This window comes from Maylandia zebra, linkage group LG9, assembly GCF_041146795.1.
Source record: "Maylandia zebra isolate NMK-2024a linkage group LG9, Mzebra_GT3a, whole genome shotgun sequence".
Lineage (NCBI taxonomy): Eukaryota > Metazoa > Chordata > Actinopteri > Cichliformes > Cichlidae > Maylandia > Maylandia zebra.
In genome coordinates, this window is record NC_135175.1 from 21022462 (window position 1) to 21041806 (window position 19345).

Here is a 19345-nt window from a genome sequence, read left to right on the forward strand (position 1 = left end):
AAATGTACTATGAACACACACCTATCTATACGAGATCATTTGCATAATTATTAAACTAATATACAATAAGCTCAAACGTCCCAATGTTTTTATACTGAAAAATCAAGCAAAAGTATCAAATTTCACTCACACTCAGCGAAACTGATCATGAGCTACATCGATGTAAACCATATATATTTGATTGGCACTTTGGGCAAGTTTTCAACTTGTAGCAATTTTTACATTTATATTTCATTGTATTTATTTTTCTATTAGGTACCTACTTCTCTTCTCCGTGTTTTCATTTTGTTTTATAGACCTGTTTACCTGGTTGCCTTAGCGACAGAAAGCGAAATAGAGATTACACGCGCTTAATTATGCGCGTCTTTGGCGTGCGCACCAGCGTGCCATGGATACGCAGAGACTCTGTCTCCGTGACGTGCGCTTCTTCCAGGTTCCCAAGCAGGCCAGAACGACCCTCGGTCCTCCGGGAAACGTGGCAGATGTAAACAGCAGCACTGGCTACCAATAATCGGATCTATTTTTAAAGACCTTGTTAAATCTGAACTTCCACTCAGCACTTTTAATTGACCTAAGCGATAAAAGCATAAACGATTATATAATAATATATAAACTTTTTAAAAAGTACTTTGAAAACAAAGTTGCTGAGAATTTCTAATAACAAGGGAAATCTTCTAAAAGACTTAGCTGTTTGTTCAGTAAAATGTTTCTGGCTGTATCTTTATGTATTTATCTCACACTGAGCCTCTAGAGACCGGGAGCGCTTACGCGTCTTATCCTCATCCCATGCGCGCTCCCGTGGCTTGTCTGAAGCAGTGTCATAAAGCAAAACCGAATACGAGCAAAAATGTCTCGCCTTTCCTTAAAAATATGAGCCTATTAAGCGTTCACTAAAACCATTTCCAAGTAAAATAAAATAAGATTTAAAAAAAGAAAAGAAAATATATTGTGAAAAAGTGGCTGTTTTCACAATATAACAAACATTTACAATATAGATATACTGTATATAAATATATATATATGTTATAATATATAAGATATATATTTTTCATTTATTTATTTTATGCCCCTTTTATACTTTATATTTTAGACACAGAAAGGCAGCCAAATGATAGTTGGCTTTTAATATAGAATATAGTGAAAAAAAGATTTAAATAATTTCAAGTGTTTTGTGTGTGTATATAAAAGGAAGACTTTTATTTTATCCTTGTGACAATAAAGCTTTGAAACTTGAAACTACATTTTGCTATTAACAGGTTATGTAGCGTGACAGTTATTAGTGTGTGTACTGTTTGTTTTTTTCACTTTAAAAACAAAATCAATTAATTTATTTTCTATCCTCTTAAAGCCCGAGGAATAAAACAATTGCCAGAAAATTATATATATATTTTTTGAAAATGGAGGATTTATTGAACCATCTGATTAAATTAAAAAAAATAAAAATAAATATTAATTTCTAATATATTTATTTTTATTTTTCATTTTATTGCTCAAAAACTTGTATAATTTATTTCGGTTTTTCATTAGGGAAAAATCACACGGATGACGTCTCAAAAAAAGGTGGCGGAAATACGATACAGTCGTCTTTACAGAATCCGAATCAAATAGAGTTATAGGGTTAAATAACCCGTTTTTCTCCTATACTGGACTTTGTAGGTTTAAATATGCTTCATAAATAAAACTGAGTGCACCGAAAGCAGAAGCAGGTCACCGTTTAACCGCAAACTTAAGCGTTAATTGACCGGCCGATGTCATGAATCCAGTTTATTATAGTCTAACGTAATTTTATTTTGAAAACACTGACCGGAAGCAACTATTGTGTCTAGTCTGACGCGACGCTGGAGCAGGCTGCCCTCTACACCACATCTCCGCGGTTTGACCGAGAAATAATGATCGCTGAGAAGCAGCAGCAGCAGCATCGGCGGCAGCGGCGACCGCAGCCCGAGCCCATGCAGAGCGTTGCTCCCCTGCTCCCCTCTCCGTGAGCATGACACCGCTCTGGCCTCCTCGTTCTAGCCGCACCGACTCTCGTTCACCGCTCGCAAGATGTATTTCAACCGGAGAGCCAAGAAGATCCACAGCGAGGGAGGTAAGCAGCACGAAGAAACGTGTTATTTAATCTTTGCACGACCCGGGTTCCGCCCGCCGCTCTCTGCTGTCACACATCACTGTGAAGTGAATCCCACTAACGGGCCTGTCCTTTTTTCTGCATACAGCGGCCTGTCTAGAAAATCGTGCGCTTTTGATATGTGCTTGGCATAATAACGGGGAACCGTTTTATTCGGGACTGCGGCATCCACACGGAGGGACATGCCGGTGTTTATCCTCCAGTCTCGCTCATTTCTTGGCACCGGAGAGGAATGCAAAGGGCAAGCAGACTGCAGGTGCCTGCTTCAGGTCTCATTTAGAATAGCCTGGCATCATTATGGAGGAGCCAAGTGAAGGAATTTCTGATGACCTCAATAGTATTTATCTTCCACGGGTTAAATGTGTGACCTTATCAATAAATATTGACTGCCTTGTGTAAATCTGACCTATGGCCTTGTTATGGTGTTATATAATTATGCTGTAACAGATTTGTGTTCCTCCTGTGCTGCATCATAGTGTCCGCGATTGACTCTTAGAAAAAAAGACAATGTATTAACCTACTTTTGCTGTGATTGAAAGCGAAATATTAGCAATATAAGGTGACAAATTTACCCCCAGGCCTGCAGATCGGTCCAAGAACAGCCTATTACCTCGCCGACTTAAATGCCACGTGACTCTCTAAAGCGCTCTCCTTATCTCACCTTTATCTCAACCTTAAGGGCATCCACATCCACAGCGTGTTCAGTTTTAAAGTGCTTCACACCCTTATGTTGAATAAAGGGATGTTTCAGTCTGTTGCTCACGCGTGAATCTGCCTCATGCAACAGGATGCATTGAACCCCCGTTCATGCAAGAACCTGCACTGTCTCAGTTTTTAGCAGGAAAATGTCCTCATCAGCTAACAAGCTGGCCAGAAGGTGAGGATGCTGAAACAACCTGCTGCATCAGATGATTTCACACATGGCAAGCAGACGCTGGATTGGATTGTCCTGGAAAAGAAGAGCACGTGTTCGCCTCATCCAGTGGCTTTTAATAGTGACCGGCACATATTGTCAGGCTGCTCTGCTGTTGTGTGTGTGTGTGTATCTGTGTGTGAGTGTGGCTGCATGCCTCTTGCAGCTTCCAGAAATAGAAAGCAGGGTAAATTGTGAGCGCCAACTGGGCCATACTATCTTCAGGCCAGAAGTTCCACATATTTATTTGTTGTTAAAAAAAATGCATTTCCACTTTTTACAAGCAGAAGGTCAAATGGTTAAGAAAGTGACATTGTTCCTGTTTTGTAGATCCCTCCCACCCACTTATTATTTGCATATATAAATATGTTTTAAACTGAATATCAGGTGGTCTCATGATGAATTTGTTACCTTATTTACACTGTGATTTTCAGATATAATCCTGCAGCTTTTTTTGGTTTCGTGGGGTCTAAAAGTTGCTTTAAAGCTTTTATACTTTAAGCACAGGATGGTAGTCTAGTCAACGTCTGCATGTTTCCGCCTGGGTTCCTCACGGTGCTTTTACTGTAATCTCTTGAAGCCTGACCGCTTGATTCTTTGCTCCAATTAGCGAGCTGCCACATGCCTGGCAATGACGTCTGCAGCTGCCAGTCTGTCACATTTATTTACACACATTTGCAAAGAGAGTTATAGTTTTAACTGTTTGTGTTTAAGAGGAGCCTTAGAAATATAAAGCATGTGTGTAGTAGTGAGTGCTGAGTAAAAGCATTCTGCTCCATTTGAATATCAGTGTAAGGCCACATTTTCTACTAGTGTTGATGTGAGTCATGCAGCTCAGCCAACTGTCAACAATACATCTGTTTAGGGAAGATAATGACTGGTTGTCATGGCTGCCAAGCTACCTAAGATACCATTTAGGAGATAACAGGGAGGCCCAGTAAGCTGCTGAAACAAGGCATTTACATGAAGTAGCCAGGAGGAGGCACTCCTGGGCAAGCTATGAGGGGTTTGGTCAAAGTGATTTCTGAGCAGCTGTTCAGGCTTGCATCCATCATATGCTGGCATGAGTCTCATCTCAGCTCACACACAAACAAATCATCTGGGTAGTCACTGACACGTGGATGTGCTGTGTGAGGTACAGTCTGTGTGTACTGACTTGTTGTCTTGTTTGTGTGTGTGTGTGCTGTCCTCTCTCGCCGTGGCCTCTCTCTCTTGGCGTCCACAGAGCAGTTAGTGTTGACCACCATTAGGCAGGAGTCTCCTGAGCTGCAGGACCCAGGCCAGGGCGCCGGTGCTACCATGCGTGCCCGCCTCGCAGACAGGTTTGACAAAAGTGAGTTTGCTCGAATTAGACTGGATGATGCCCCCATCTGTGTCCGGAGTCCCAAGGTGCATGTACCAACAGCTAGGGGCAGGCGTGTCTCAACCCCCGGCCCTCAAGAGCTACAACATTGAGTTACTCACATTAGGATCTCAGGGTCTTTGCAGAAAAGGTTATGACACGTTATCACTGTTGTGGACTGATCATCTGTAGCTCCTTGGGGCCTGGAGTGCGATGAATGCTGAACAGGACCCTCTCACTGCATGTGCTTGTAGATATTGGTGGCATACCTGTAGTAGTTCATGCTGGTGAAGACAAAGCTATATGGGGTATTTAAGCAAGTGCATCTGCATGCTGTAGAACTCAGCACATGCACGCATAGATATGGCATGCCTGAACAGCATGTACAAGAACACTGCTGCATGCATGTAGGTACGACTCTGGGTATAGAGAGGGGCATGGGAGTAGCTGCATGTCGATGGGTCTTTTTTTATGTTTTATGGCTTTAAAAGATTTACTTTCACCTGTTTGTGTGTGTGTGTGTGTGTCCATAATGCAGTGTCAGTGTGTGTGTGTGCATTTGCATACATTAGTTTAAGGTGTATGAGTGTGTTGCAATCGCACCTGTGGGATTATTAGGTTATGGATGAGCAGCAGGTGAAGTTGCAGAGCAGACACAGAGGGGATTATCACGCTTGCTCACTTGGGCCGTAAGAGGCTTGCTCGCCTTACTTCCTACTCTGTCAGAGCGGCCAATGGACCCACTGGGAATGATAGACGCCAGGTCTCCCGAGACCTGCAGATAGGGCGTGCAGGTCACCTAAGAGAGCAACGACAGCCATGGGACGCAGGGGTCGCCAAGGCAGACGGCGCTCTGTCGGTAATGCTTTCCTGACAACACACAGCCATTTTATTCTTGACTGGATTCAATGCATGTAGGCAAAGATGTGGGGTTTTTTGGGTGTTTCTTTTTTCTGAACTTCATTAACGTTAAATGGGGAGGGGGGAGTTGGTGTTTAGCTCAAGAACACTTTGACAGGCCTTCTTGTTGTAGAGGATGACAAATGGAGGTTTTGCTGTTAAGGGATGAGCTAAGACACTTTCCTGCCATTCTTTGAGGCAGGGATACCAAACACAGAAATAGAGTACTTTCATTTGCATTGTACATTCAGATAGTTGTTCAGATAATGAAAACATAGAATGAGCCAGAGGATCTGTCCCAAGTGTGGCTTGTTTGGAGTGGAAGTTCTTCACCAACCGAGGATAATTGTATTCTGCTATAACTGCTGTTAATTAGTAGCTATTATCTTTTTGGCTAATTTCATTTCTGAGCTGAGAATTGTGTCTGCACCAGGCATGATTGGATTAGATGCCCAAGCATCTCTGAAGCTACATTCGTGCCATTTCAAACTCTATTCTGACAGGCAGTGAGGGACACCGCTTAACAGTGGAAAGCTGTGGGCGCAGCACCGGGGCGGAGTGTCTGGTGAAATATGCTCTGCCATACTGGAAAATGTTGATGAATTATGCAGCTCCCATCTATGCATTATTTATAGCCTGGCCAGCTTTTTAAACTGTGAAATTTTGGCACGAGGCCAGATCAGATTGGATTCAACACAAACCCACAACAAATTAACACCGTGTATTAAGATATTATGAAGCTTGTGATAAGTAATATGCTTTGTTTTCCCATCTGAGGCCCTTTGCAAATGCTGAAACATCACATTTTGCCTGCTAGCTGTGCTAAATGTGTTTGGCTTAATCGCCTTCTCATGACACATGTATTCTCAGCAGAGAGGTGCGTAAAAGATTATCAAGCATCGTTGCATAATGGATGTATGTTTTCCTCGGAGCGTATGATTGCTCTGAGGAAAGGAGACGTGTTTTTGTTTAAGACTCACCAACAGAATGGGTGGCTGGTAGCATCCTGCAAGCAGAGTAAGAGATCAGCGTGTTAATTGAATTGGGATCAGTCTAGTCTTACCTGTTGTGGCTGCAGGTCATCAGACCTGCGCTACCTGTGTGTCTGTCTTGGGCGCTTCACGTGTAATTGACCTGGCTGCTCTCTGAATGGGGTTTGTTGCTGAGTCATCGCTGGCCTGTTCGGTAATGAGTTACGGAGGTGGTGGCATTTCTGCTCCATCAGAGATGAGTTACTGAGGCATTAATCTCCTCAGAAATGAATTATAGCTTGAGTGGGTTGCTGAAAAAGCCATTATTGATCTCCTTGGAAAGGTGTCTACAGGGGTTTTAAAAAGTGAAGTGGAAGGATGAAGTTTGTTCAATAAAAATGTCTGCCCGTGTAGAAATGACCAAAAAAAGGCTGAAAACATCAGAGGTGCTCGATGGCATTATAGTTGGCATGCATTGCCGTTTATTACCTTTACCTTTGAATGTTCCTTGATCACTTCCTCGCAGCTCTTTACTATCTCAGTTGACTTTGTTGCAGTTTGCACTGTGGAGAGCTGAGCTGTGATTGGGTCTTAAATCTCCGTGTGGTCCAGAGGTAATAGCTAATGGAGATATAGAGATAAGAGGCTGTTCATTTTCTGTGGGCTTGGTTAGACTTTGACCCTTCCTCTGTGTCATGTGCGGACACGTCGCGGGCTTGTGTGGAGCGGTTGGAGTGCGCAAACTCTTGAAATGTCGAGCAGTTTTGAGGTAAAAAGCAGAAAACACGAAAAACTCACAAATATAATACCACGGAAATACGTTGGGTTCACATAACTCCCTGGTAAACTATTAAATAGGTGTAGCCGTTTCCTGTAAGCACACGTAACCTTATGTCTCTTTCAGTGGAAAAAGTCTGATGGGCCAGCAGATTTGATCACGTAAGCCTGGCTCGCTTACTTCTGGGTAATTTTACAGTTTATTGGCTACTTTAGAGCCGCAAGCTTGAGTGGAATATAATAGTATTAAACTGTTTGGTTATTGATGAGGGGAGAAGATGACTCGTCTATTGTTGGAGTTCGGTAGTGCTGCAGAAATAGAGTTTCAGGACTGTGGAAATTCAATCTTGCAATTAGCCTGCTGTTGTTTTCACTTACAGATTCACTGACAGAGAGTACACAGATCCCAACAAACTCAGAGCATTGTGATGCATATGATTTCATTATGCGTTATATTTGCAACAGCTTTTAGGGAATAGTATAACAATGACACAGCTCGTACATTTGGCCTATTATACATTGCAATTTTGGACATGCAGAAACACAAACGACTATATAATCTATACAACCTGCAAGAAGTGACTGTTGCTGCTGTTGCAGAGGCATCACAGTGGAGGGAAGCAACACGAAGTGATCTGATGGATAGCTCCAGCTTCACGGATGTTATTTGACCCATCTGGTAAAGTGCCACTAGACCTTAAGGCGATATCAGGCTTCTGGCCCTTTAAAGACGAAACCCCGGCTTTGCCCCTCCGCAGCACTGAAGGAGCTCCATATGGCTTCCTCTCCTTGTCTGAGCTGGTAACAGCGAGCGGCTCGATACCACACCAGAGGGAGGAGATCGTCCAAAAAAGAGACGGATAAAAGCTTCAAGAGGCGGCAGGTGGCCAGATGACACGGCGGCGGAGCTTCTCGGGCCAGTATCTTTCAGCACCGGGGCTGGGAGTTTCCTGCTCAGCAGAGCCGAAGGAGGGCAGAGGGAGGACGGGCGTGCTGCTGCATCTGTCCTCGCCCAGGTTCGCTGTTGTTCCAGCTGAGTAAACTGTGGCGTCCCGACCTGTTTGGGTGTCCGTCACTCCCCTAACGGCTCCACAGAACCGCACTTGCTCCGCGTTAATGCGCACGCTTGATGATGAAAAACTGCCCGGCTCCCGGAGCTCATGCGGGGGTGAATGAGCGGAGATCACGACGCTTTAAAATGGTTGGAGACGACAAAGCCGGGAGGGCGGGCGGGGAAGCAGCGAGTCTGCAGGAGGAAAAGCGTGGTGCATCCTACTCTGCCACTTTCTCCCCCCCTTTTTTTTTTGATAATTTGTTCTTAATGATGGTCGCGATGCGCGAGGAGGTTTCTCAGTTTTACATTTGAGCAAGTTGAAGTGCTGATTTAAAAAAAAACAACAATAACAAAAACCAAACCGACCCGGTGTGTTTGTTCGCCATTGTGCATCCCTCAGCACATCCATTATACGCGGGGGGTCCCGTGGGCGTCGGGAAACGCGCGTGTGTGCATTGACGGTACCTGAAAGACAAGAGGGGGGTGTTTATAACGGGAAACGTCATTGAATCAACCCCGCCGGCTTCAGCATACATCAGCATACAGTAGCCTCTAGTACTAATTAGTCGCCCTCGCTTTTGAACCTAAACCACGTCTCCAGTCTCTGTCTCTCTCGCGCTCTCTCTCCCCTTCCCTCCCTATCTCTTTCTCTCTCTCTCTCTGCCTCTCATTCTCTCTCGCACTCACTCAGCCTCGCCTCTCTCCCATCAATCCAACGGTGCAGGACCTGCTTGCTCGTCCGCCGGTTACCGCAAGGCAGATGATGAGATGTCCGGGACCACTTCCCATGCGGATCCCGTAGACGCCTCGGCGCGGACGGTGCTTCTCAACCGGCCTCAGAATACCAAGTTCTGCGACAACCATGTCAGGTAGGCGTCACCCCCGAGGTTTTAACTTTTGCTACAAAGCATGCCTTGCGTGCCCTGTGGTTTTACGCACTGCTTTTTTAGGAATAGAGGACTGTGCTTCCTGACTAGCTGTCAGCAGAGAGAGAGAGAGAGGCGGAAGGATTTTACCCAAAATAATCGAAAACTTTTTTTTTGTTGCTGTAAAAAAAAAAAAAAGCACTTCAAACCGTTGCACACCTCAAAAGTCGGTCAGACTGACTTTTGTGCAGATTTTTAATTGTTTGTTTGCACTCATCTTATTATTGCTGACCCATCTTTAGTACGCCTACATTTTATTTGTGCATGTACCATTTCAAGTCAAAGCACACAACCAGAGTGTAGACATCTGGTGTCATACTAAAGAACACCATTTGCTCACAGGGGCTTTAGACCAACCTTGTCAGGGTGAAGTACCCTCTCTTCTTCTGCAGAGTAGTCTTTGGACGAGTGAGACTTAGTTTATTGTCCTCTTGTAATAGCTCTCTTTGTTTTAGTTTTGATGAAATCACACTGAATGTTTTACTTTAGAATACTATTAGGGGTGGACGTCTATTGACAAGCCAGTTTAATAACTCACCTATTAAAAAGCTTGTTTGTATCTCTGCAGCAGTCTAAAGGCTGAACATATGTCCACTGCCTAAAGGACGCAGGAGGATCTCAGTGGAAAAAGATTTAATCAGTATACGTCCTCATGAATAATTTTGGATGTTAATCAAAATAAAGATACATGTTAGAAAGAAAATTTAGAAGAAGGTTTCTTTTTCTGTTCCCCTGTTGTCACAGTGTCTACTGTGCTTGTGCTGATTAGATTTCACTGAGGATCAAAGCTGTCCACTCTTATCTCTCATGACTCAGTCAAAGATCGTAGCTGTGGGGACTACAAAAGATTCACCTAGTGTTTTGGTGGTCCCCGGTGCTTCTGCAGCCAACATATGTACTAATCTGTCGTAAGTAAGGTTCACGGGCCGAGCCAAACAGCCTGTGCTGCGACAAAGAGTCTCTTTTTTCAATCTCTTATTGTCCCAGCTGTCATTAGAATACTTTACTGGCTCAGCTGTAGTAATAAATAGAAACTCAGTCAAGTCTGATTCAGGCAGACACCAGTGAAATTTGGCTCTTGTTGCTGTTTGCATGTTGTAACTGAGGACGGTGCCATGAGGAGACCAGGGTTCGCGGTCGGTGAGCGAAAGGCTCGACGCTGCGCAGCGAGCATTCAGTGGGCTTGCCGTCATTGTCGGGAGAGTCAGTTCCACTTTTAAAAACCCCCCAATTCAGCTCTACAAAGAAGATTAAGGTGGTTGCTCCCTTGCTCCTCTGATTGGATCATGCATGGCGTGTTGCCCCCACTGCATGGTGATTGGAGAGGCGGGAGCACTCTGGCTCCAGAGGCATGGCCTTTGATGTCTCCGTGTTCCTGTAAATCTTCAGTTTGTGTTTTAAAAGTTCAATAGCACTATTGATTTTTTTTACGGGGGCGGAGATTAAAGCCTTGTAGCTTTTATCTGTATACTCAACTCACCTCTTCTCCAATTTCCCAGATCCATCGCTTCCTTTTTTTTTTAATGTTGTTGTTTTCATAGCACATTGCCATTAAGCACAAAGTAACATGTGCATAACTCATGTTCTTCCCATTATATCAATGACTCTTCTCCGACCTCGGCCCAGTTCTTAATGCATGAAGAACTCAGTCTGTTTTTTATAAAAACATGTCAAAGCCACACAACTGCAGGAGAGCATCACCCCTGCAGCTGACAGCTGTTAACCCCACCAGCAAGTTGGACATTTATGCTATAAAAAAATAACACCGGCAGAAGTTTTGGGTTGTTTTCTATCTTTTTTTTTCTTTTTTTTTTTTTTGCTAAAGCACTGGAAGCCGGGGTCTTGCTCTTTGTGGCATCTGGTATCACTTGTCTGTGGTTAGATTGAGGCTACCTTATCTGCTCGATCATCGGTGTAGCTTCATTGACTCTGACGTAACCAGAGCATCTGGGTTAGACTCAAGTTCTGAATATGTCACACAAACAGGTTTTCATATTATAAAATCAAAGTTGGTTTAGCGCAGGTTCAGAAACAGTCACGTACACTGGGCATGTGAGTCACAGTGAAAACAGAAAGCAGACAGTTGGTTGCTTGTACACAAAACTGCAGGAGAAGAACTAGAGTGCCAACAAGACTTCTTTACTTGGATCGACCATCAGGTGGTACTCTTACTGAAAGTATCAAGCGAGTATATGGTTGTCATGGCAGCAGGGGGGGAAAAAGTAATTGCAAAGCAAGTATGGCGACATTTTTAAGAGAGGTACTGGGGGGCGTTATCCATCGCCAAAGGATCGTAGGGCAGTGGAAAAAGGAGTACCCACGTGAAAAGGATCACATGTGGGCTTAGCTAGATGTGTTTTGACTTAATTATGGCGATGGATAGAATCCAATTAAAAAGCGACTGTAGGTGTTTGCATCCAAAAAGTCTCCATTTCTGTCCAAACTAAGACGCCGTTTTAATTTTGTTTAAGTTAAAACTGGATAAACAGGATTTTCAAATGTCTCTACTACCCTTTTGGGTGTGTTAGAAGTTGCAAAACACTACAAAAGTTACGCAAAAATGCATTAGTGTGGCTGTACCCGGAGGACAGTGTGTAACAGTGTGACTGAAAAGCATCTGTTGGGATTCTGTCTTTTTAGTTTTTTGGTGTGTGTGTAACATCCCGGCCTTTATCGTTCTGTGTCTGAGTGTAAGGCAGATGGCGAAAGCAGTTTTGGGTTCATCTCCAAGGAGATTCTGAATTGTGATAGAGGAGTGTGTTTTGCAATTTGCTGCATGCAATCTATGCCCTCACGCACGCTAACGCACACTGTCCATTATGCAGTCGGAAGCGGAGGCTCTTACTGTTCACTCAGGCTGCACGGGGGAAAAAAAGAAAACAACACAAAAACAAGGCAGGCCTTGATTTGAAGGGTGACTTCTTATTTTTAGCTCATCTGAAAGCTCTTACTGTAGCTCCTGGCTATAACAACGCTAATCGATACAGCTGTCTGATCAATACAGATGACTGACAAAAAGGTTGCCAAGGCTTCTTTGCGCTGTTTTGGGGTATTTTGGGGTCTAAATTTAGTGTTGGATTAAACGTCTTGGCCTATTTATAGAGAGGGTTGTGTGTTTGCAGGACGTAATGGCTCTGTTTTGCACTCTCTGAGCACAATTTTGTGTTTGTAAGAGATTTTCAAGTGCTGCAATATTAAAACCCAAATGGACTTCTTTGTTATTCAGCCTTTAAGGTAATGCTACTCAAGCATTCCCTGAGTGAGGAAAAAAAATCATTAGCTCACAATTTATGCATGAAGTCCCAGCTTTGCTAAAGCTTTACCTGACTTTTCCGGCATCTCTTTGAACGTAAACAACTTTCCCTTTTTGTCTTTCTTTTGTTCTCACTGTCTTCTTCTACAGCACCACAAAGTATGGGATTCTCACCTTTCTGCCGCGCTTTCTGTACGAGCAGATCCGACGTGCTGCCAATGCCTTCTTCCTGTTCATCGCACTCATGCAGGTAAACCCCAGCAGCTGCCAGCGCTGTTTGCTCAGCGAACTGTTTGTTTGATTTCTGCACTCAGCCCAGCCTTTAGATGCTCCGTCCTGCAAAGCCTATTTCATCGCATGTCAGAGTGTGCAAAAGTCCACCTTTAAGGGAAATGCGGTGTTATGAAATGGCATTTCTTCTCTTTGCGATCAGCTCTATCAGCATCAATTTCTCTCTTTCTCCCTCATTAGCAAATCCCTGATGTGTCACCGACCGGTCGCTACACCACGCTCGTCCCGCTTATCTTCATTCTCACAGTGGCCGGGATCAAAGAGATCATAGAGGACTATGTGAGTATCACCATGTGAGTATCACCATAAACTGGAAAAGTGATGCGTTGTGGGGCTAACTTAATCGTCGTTCATCTCGCCACAGAAAAGGCATAAAGCAGACAACACGGTCAACAAGAAGAAGACAACAGGTATCACGCGTGTGCTTGTTAATGTGCTTTCTGTTTTTCATGAGAGTGCTCGTGTGTGCGTGTATTTGCGTGGGCTTTGTTTTCCTTTCATGTCAGGGTGAATGGCTGTTGTCTATCAGTCATTATAGCGCAGGCCGCCGTGCCCCAGACAAATGTTTAGTGGCTATGAATACTGCATGAGAGCTGCTCTATAGGCTGACTGATGGCTGTGTTGTCCTTGTCTCTCAGTGCTGCGGAGCGGAGCCTGGCAGACATTTATCTGGAAACAGGTATCGTCACATTCTTCGACTCTCGTGCTCTGACTTATCTCTCTTGCTGTTTCACAACACTGATTAGCCTGTTTCATTGCCACGAGCGACGTCAAATAACGTTGAAAGAAGTATGAGAAACTCTCTTACTGTACTGAATGAATTTCAGGTATTGTAAAAAAGCATGCAAAAGAAACAAAAAGTGAACGCTTCGGAATGAAATACTTCAAAGCAAGAGCAGTAACCCTCATGAGATGATAAAAAATAACAGTTAGTACATCTGATTATGTCCGTTAGAGCTAAGAGATGGCTTTTAATGTGGACTTATTCCACCGTTTCCCACACCTATTTTTTATTTGTTCAATAGACTGTCCTATGAGTACTTTGGATCCTTGACAGGCAAAACATGCTTGTCCTATTAGTAGTCACGTTTCATGATCAGATAACAAGCGCATCTAATTGTTCTTCAGGGGATTAATTTGTCCAGTATTTCAAACAGGCACATCTTTTTTGTTGAATAGTTGCGTTTTCTCCGGTGGTTTGCAGTTCATTGAACCGAGTGAGTGTATAACCCGCTCACACAAAGCTTTTTCCTTCCAGTCTTTTTTGTCATTTCTGCAAGGTTGTGAATGTTCTTAGCGGACATGCCCATTAACTGAGTCCAGCTGTGCACAGTCTTTCTCCAGCAGGTCAAGTCAAATCAAATTTGAGCCCTCGTTATGCGGATGACAGACGTCTACAGCAGAAATTAAGCCCCATTGTTTCACAGTGACACGACAGGTGCAGGAATTTGATTCAGTCGCCCTTCAAGCCCTTAAATAACTTTTCAGCAACTTTGGGTTCGCTAGATCATAAAATCAGTTTTTGGAAGAGTTTTTGCTTTTCTTTCTATTAATGAAAGTCTGAGGGATTCTTTAAAAAAGTCGCCCTTGCCCTTCATACGTGATTATAATAAGATGCAGGGTCAGTACAGTAGTTTTTTTTGTTTTTTTTGATTGTGTAGGAATTGGCAGTGTCACAGTTTACATCCTATCCAAGATTGTCACATTTCTTGAAGCGAAGCTTACCTCCCCCCTTCCTGTGTACTTGGAAAACAAGTTTCCGGCTGCTGATCCGAGGAGAACCGACAGCCTGAAACACTTGCATAGTTTCTGCAGTGCCTGATGTAGCAAACTGGCAGTGTTTTAGCATGACTGTCTACAGTTATAAAGTCAGCTCCACATGCTTTGCCCTGACCTTGGTTCTCTGAAGTTATCATGCATTCCTTTTTTTGGAATTGGGTCATTTGGGGAAACTTCTCAGCTACACGAGGACTTTCTTTAGGAATTGTAATGTGTATATACTTTTAAATCAGCTGCAGAATTTCCTGGAACACTTCACAAGACAAAAGTGTTCCTTCTCTTTTCTTCTTTCTTGCTCATGAATCGCATAAAACTTCAAACTCGTCTTTTTTATTTGGCTGCATCCTCTGCTGGTCACATATTATTAACCTGCCCATTGTTTCCTCTCTGTCTTCATCTCTTACCCCTCCTGTTCTCTGTTACCCTCTGCCTCAATGCCCCTCTTCTTCCCTGCCTCATGCTGTTGCACTGCTGCGTCCTGGCCACAAGGTGGCAGTAGGAGATATAGTGAAGGTGACTAATGGCCAGCACCTCCCAGCTGACATGGTTATAGTGTCCTCCAGGTCAGAGTCCTGTGTCTCTCTGTCTGTGTGAGCATGCTGCATGTACCTCATTAATATATTCTAAACATCTGTTAAGCTGCTTTTAAGGGCTGCTGCTAATGTTTATTTTTATTTGTGGTTCATTTATTATTTTTGTTAAATGGATAAAAATAATAAGTCATTTTTAGCTTAATTACTTCCTAAAAATGTAGCTTATTATTTATCAACTTTAAATTAAAAATATTATAGTTATTTACAGATCTTTGCAGGCAATGTTTAATGTTCAGAAATAACAGTTTATGGTTTTCTGTGCATTGTTGTTTATCTTTATAGTGTTTTTAATCCAAACCTGCCCTCTTCTCTGCAGTGAACCACAGGCCATGTGTTACATTGAGACCTCTAACCTGGACGGAGAAACCAACCTGAAGATCAGACAGGTGGGTTGTCTGTCTGTCGTTCGTACGTCTCGTGAATGTGACGTCTCTTCAAATGTCCCTCATTTTGCCCCAAAGGACGACTTGAAAATTGACCGATTAAATTTTCAAAGGCAAAAACAAAGCAAATTTGTAATTTTTTAAAGAATTTTGTACAAAGTCCAGTAGTGCAGTTGCTTTCTCATACTTTGTCTGGTTAAACCATTGCCTCAGTAAGCGCTCCTTGACTTTACTTGTCATGCCTTTGCTTTCCAGGGTCTCCCACTCACGGCTGGGTTTCAGACCCTGGAGGATTTGATGGCACTGTCTGGTCGTCTGGAGTGCGAAGGCCCCAACAGACACCTGTATGACTTCACTGGCACTCTACGGCTGGAAAACCAGAAGTGAGAGACATACTTTTTTTCCTCGTCACTTAGGTTTGAGCTCTAGCAAATGCTCTGTCAGAATTAGGTGCTAAAATCTGTTTTGTTTTAAACTTGCACAGCACTGGTTCCTCACGGAAGACATGCAGTGATTCGCATTTTTTGTGGATTAAAAAAACAATTAGGAAGTAAAAATTGAGAAGCAACTTAAAAGTAGAAAAATTAATTGCATAAACTGCAGAAATCGACATTTATTTACTTGATTTGGGGCTAAAAACCTCTCTTTCATTCAGTCCAGTCCCTCTGGGTCCAGACCAGGTGCTGCTGCGTGGCGCCCAGCTCAGGAACACGCAGTGGGTTGTGGGAATTGTTGTCTACACTGGCCACGACTCCAAACTGATGCAGGTAAATCCTCTGCTGTGTTCTAAGTCAGTAAACTGTGAATAAGCATGAAAAATCCGGCATTTGAAGCCAAATTTCAAATTGTTTATTAATTAGGATCTCTTCGTCATCCTTGCCTGGGCGAGTTTAGAGCTTTCAGTTAACCGTGACACATTCTTAACCGGGACTGCATCCAGACTAATCTTCAGCTACAGTCTTTGGATTGCTCGTGCATTCTCCTGCTAAAAATGGATGAAAATCGGTCATCTGAATTATGCATTTCTGTTACTGTTACTGCAATAATTAATTGAGTAAAACGTAGCTCCTAACAAAAGCCTTTCCAACTCCCAGAACTCCACCAAGGCGCCACTGAAGCGCTCTAATGTGGAGCGGGTGACCAACATGCAGATTCTGGTTCTGTTTGGCATCCTGCTGGTCATGGCACTGGTCAGCTCTGTGGGCGCAGCCATCTGGAACAGAGAACACACAGACGAAGCCTGCTGGTACCTGTCCCGGGCCGGTGAGACCATAACGCGCCAAGATTGCTTAAGTCTCATTATATTACTTGCATGTTTGGGTAAATCTGGGTTATTACATGAAGGAATTTTGTCTGCGACTTCAGGCGACATCTCCCTGAACTTTGCATATAACCTACTGACGTTCATCATCCTGTACAATAACCTGATCCCCATCAGCCTGCTGGTCACTCTGGAGGTGGTGAAGTTCACACAGGCTCTCTTTATTAACTGGGTATGACCCGTGCATCATTTTTAATGCGTGCTTATAAACTACAACTGGTCGATTACACACTTACTTCAAGTGTTTTTTTGCTCTTGTCCTCAGGATGTGGAGATGTACTACTCAGAAACGGACACGCCAGCCATGGCGCGAACGTCTAATCTTAATGAGGAACTGGGCCAGGTCGGTTCCTCGCCCTCTTCGTAACGAGCTGCTCTAAAACATCCTGCTTTTGTTCTCGTTACTCACCGTCTGTCTTTTTCTAGGTCAAGTATCTGTTTTCCGACAAGACTGGAACTCTGACCTGTAACATCATGCACTTTAAGAAGTGTACCATAGCCGGGATAACGTATGGGTCAGTTATCGCATCTGTAAATAAATTCTCACCTCTTTTTCTCTCAGATCGTCTTACTGATATTTCCTTATCGGCCTGTGTTAGATGAACTTAATTAGCATTAGCTGCTGCTCAGTTGATTAATCTCGTGCATGCTTAATTAGATGAACTAATCAAATTCATCAACTGATTTCAAACTAATTCCTTTTGCATTTCCACCGCATTCATTACTGCAGCCACTTCCCTGATCTTGACTGTGAGCGTTCAATGGACGACTTCAGGTTAGTGACCACCTCCCCCTCAACATCAGCCTTTCCCTTTTTAGTGGTTTTTTTCCTCATTTTGTGCGTTGGACTCTTTCCTAAATGTTTACCTGCTTTTATCAGAAAATTATGTCTTGTAGCCTGCAAAGACCCCCCCCCCCCAACACACACACACAAAATAAATAAAATACATTTGGATTCTTTTTTTTTTGTCTTTTAGTAATCTGCCATCCAGCAGCCACAACTCCACAGAGTTTGACGACCCAACTCTGATTCAGAACATCGAGAAGGACCATGTGAGGCTTTTCTCTTTCTTTCTTTGAAGCCATCCGTCTTGGAGGCTGTTGCTAATAACCACGTTCACTCTGTTTGCTCGCGGGCGTTCAGCCTACATCACCTCAGATCTGCGAGTTCTTGACGATGATGGCGGTGTGCCACACGGTGGTTCCAGAGAGGGAGGACGACCAGATCATCTACCAGGCCTCGTCCCCTGACGAAGGAGCACTGGTCAAAGGAGCCAAAGGGCTGGGCTTTGTCTTCACTGCCAGGACCCCTGATTCAGTCATCATTGAAGCTGTAAGTGTGTAACCGCACACGTCTCTGGAGTCGCAGCTACTTTTTGGACAGGAGCTGACATTTTTTTGTGGGTTTCAGATGGGGGAAGAGAAGAGCTATGAGCTACTGAATGTGCTGGAGTTTTCCAGGTGAGCTTGAAGTTGATGTTTTTCTTAACCAGTGATAAAATGCTGATATGAGACTGCTTTGGGTTGAGACTAAACTAAATTGTCTTTACAGTAACCGTAAACGGATGTCTGTGGTGGTCAGGACACCCAATGGGAAGCTCCGGCTGTACTGCAAAGGAGCGGTGCGTTTATCTCATTATCAGTAAATTCAGATGTTAATGAATGTAAGGTAATGGTTTTAATTTAATGGTCAATTCCTTGTTTTTGTAGGATAATGTTATTTTTGAACGTCTGACCGAAGCGTCTCAGTACAAAGACTTAACAGTTGCTCATTTGGAACAGTTTGCTACTGAAGGTAAGAAGGTAGATTTTGTAGTTTTTGATTTTTAAGGCTTTTCCTCTGTAAGTCAGACTTAAGTCACAAATTTGTTGGCATTTGGTGGATGTCTTGCAGCTAACAGCAACTATTTCAGCTCAGTAACAAGGCTTTGACCAGCTTATCTTCCTTCCATCCACTCAGGCTTGAGGACACTGTGCTTTGCGTACGTGGACCTGGAGGAAGAAGCGTATCAGGAGTGGTTAAAGGAATATAATCGTGTCAGCACCATAATCAAAGACCGCGCTCAGAAGCTTGAGGAGTGTTATGAGCTGCTGGAAAAGGTAAACACAACATCTCTTTGTCTAAAATGATGTGTGTTGGTGACCTCCTGTTGGTTTATTCTGTTGTATTTATCCGCGACACCTTAAAGGCCGGGAAAATATTTTTTGACATTAAACTTCTTCACCTTCTGGCTGAATATTGGACATATCATCTTGGCAGAACTGGTAGGGTTAAAGTTGTGGCATTAAATACATTGTACATTGTAATTATGTACAATTGTCTGAACTGATGATCTTGGAATCCTCAGTTGATTAGAAATGGCTCCCAAAGATCTTCCAAGTTTATGTAAATGTACAGGTTCCTTGGATTTCCCCATTGTTTTGAGTATTGATCAGTCCAGTGAGTGCTGTCAAACAAAAAAAATTATGCTGCCAAAGAGAAAATACCAGTTGCAGTCAGTCATGATCACTAATGAGAAGTTAATGGGCCTTGGTCTCGTCAAGTTAAAAGACAGTCTACTTCTGACCCTGTGTGGATCTGAGAAAATCCAAAAAGAATTCAAGGTTATACACCCAGTTATTGTTTTTTAGTCATTAAAGATGCCTAGTGTACAGTCATTCCACCCTGGAAAAACAACAGTTCAAAGAAGTCATTAAAAGCCCCGGATTATCAC

General features: G+C 43.3%; 1 protein-coding gene and 1 long non-coding RNA gene across 11 annotated transcripts in view; one reads left to right on the top strand and one right to left on the bottom strand.

Annotated features, from left to right (window-relative positions):
• The first annotated feature begins 1806 nt into the window (after positions 1–1806).
• atp8a2 (ATPase phospholipid transporting 8A2) overlaps positions 1807–19345 on the top strand; it is a 48716-nt gene continuing 31177 nt past the window's right edge. For 2 of the 10 annotated variants that reach the window (XR_191070.4, XM_004546695.4), the window contains exons 1-22: positions 1807–2089; positions 4267–4374; positions 8810–8954; positions 12415–12514; positions 12736–12834; positions 12920–12965; positions 13194–13234; positions 14824–14897; positions 15244–15313; positions 15566–15693; positions 15966–16077; positions 16405–16573; positions 16676–16803; positions 16897–16974; positions 17058–17146; positions 17362–17406; positions 17609–17684; positions 17776–17964; positions 18043–18092; positions 18184–18253; positions 18342–18426; positions 18592–18731. Coding sequence is in view for 9 of the 10 variants with exons in the window: in XM_004546695.4 (XP_004546752.1) it covers positions 2047–2089; positions 4267–4374; positions 8810–8954; positions 12415–12514; positions 12736–12834; positions 12920–12965; positions 13194–13234; positions 14824–14897; positions 15244–15313; positions 15566–15693; positions 15966–16077; positions 16405–16573; positions 16676–16803; positions 16897–16974; positions 17058–17146; positions 17362–17406; positions 17609–17684; positions 17776–17964; positions 18043–18092; positions 18184–18253; positions 18342–18426; positions 18592–18731 (2085 nt within the window). In the remaining variant the exon portion in view is untranslated. Of the gene's footprint in view, positions 2090–4266; positions 4375–4406; positions 5243–6873; positions 7024–7697; positions 8048–8776; positions 8955–12414; positions 12515–12735; positions 12835–12919; positions 12966–13193; positions 13235–14823; positions 14898–15243; positions 15314–15565; positions 15694–15965; positions 16078–16404; positions 16574–16675; positions 16804–16896; positions 16975–17057; positions 17147–17361; positions 17407–17608; positions 17685–17775; positions 17965–18042; positions 18093–18183; positions 18254–18341; positions 18427–18591; positions 18732–19345 lie in introns of those variants that run through there. The other 8 variants (XM_004546696.4, XM_004546697.4, XM_004546698.4 and 5 more) reach the window with 8 other exon arrangements.
• On the bottom strand, positions 6264–7716 carry LOC143420303 (uncharacterized). Its single transcript, XR_013100122.1, has 3 exons — positions 7601–7716; positions 6750–6875; positions 6264–6289 (listed from the first exon to the last, which is right to left on the bottom strand). It is a non-coding gene; the product is annotated as an uncharacterized LOC143420303 (long non-coding RNA).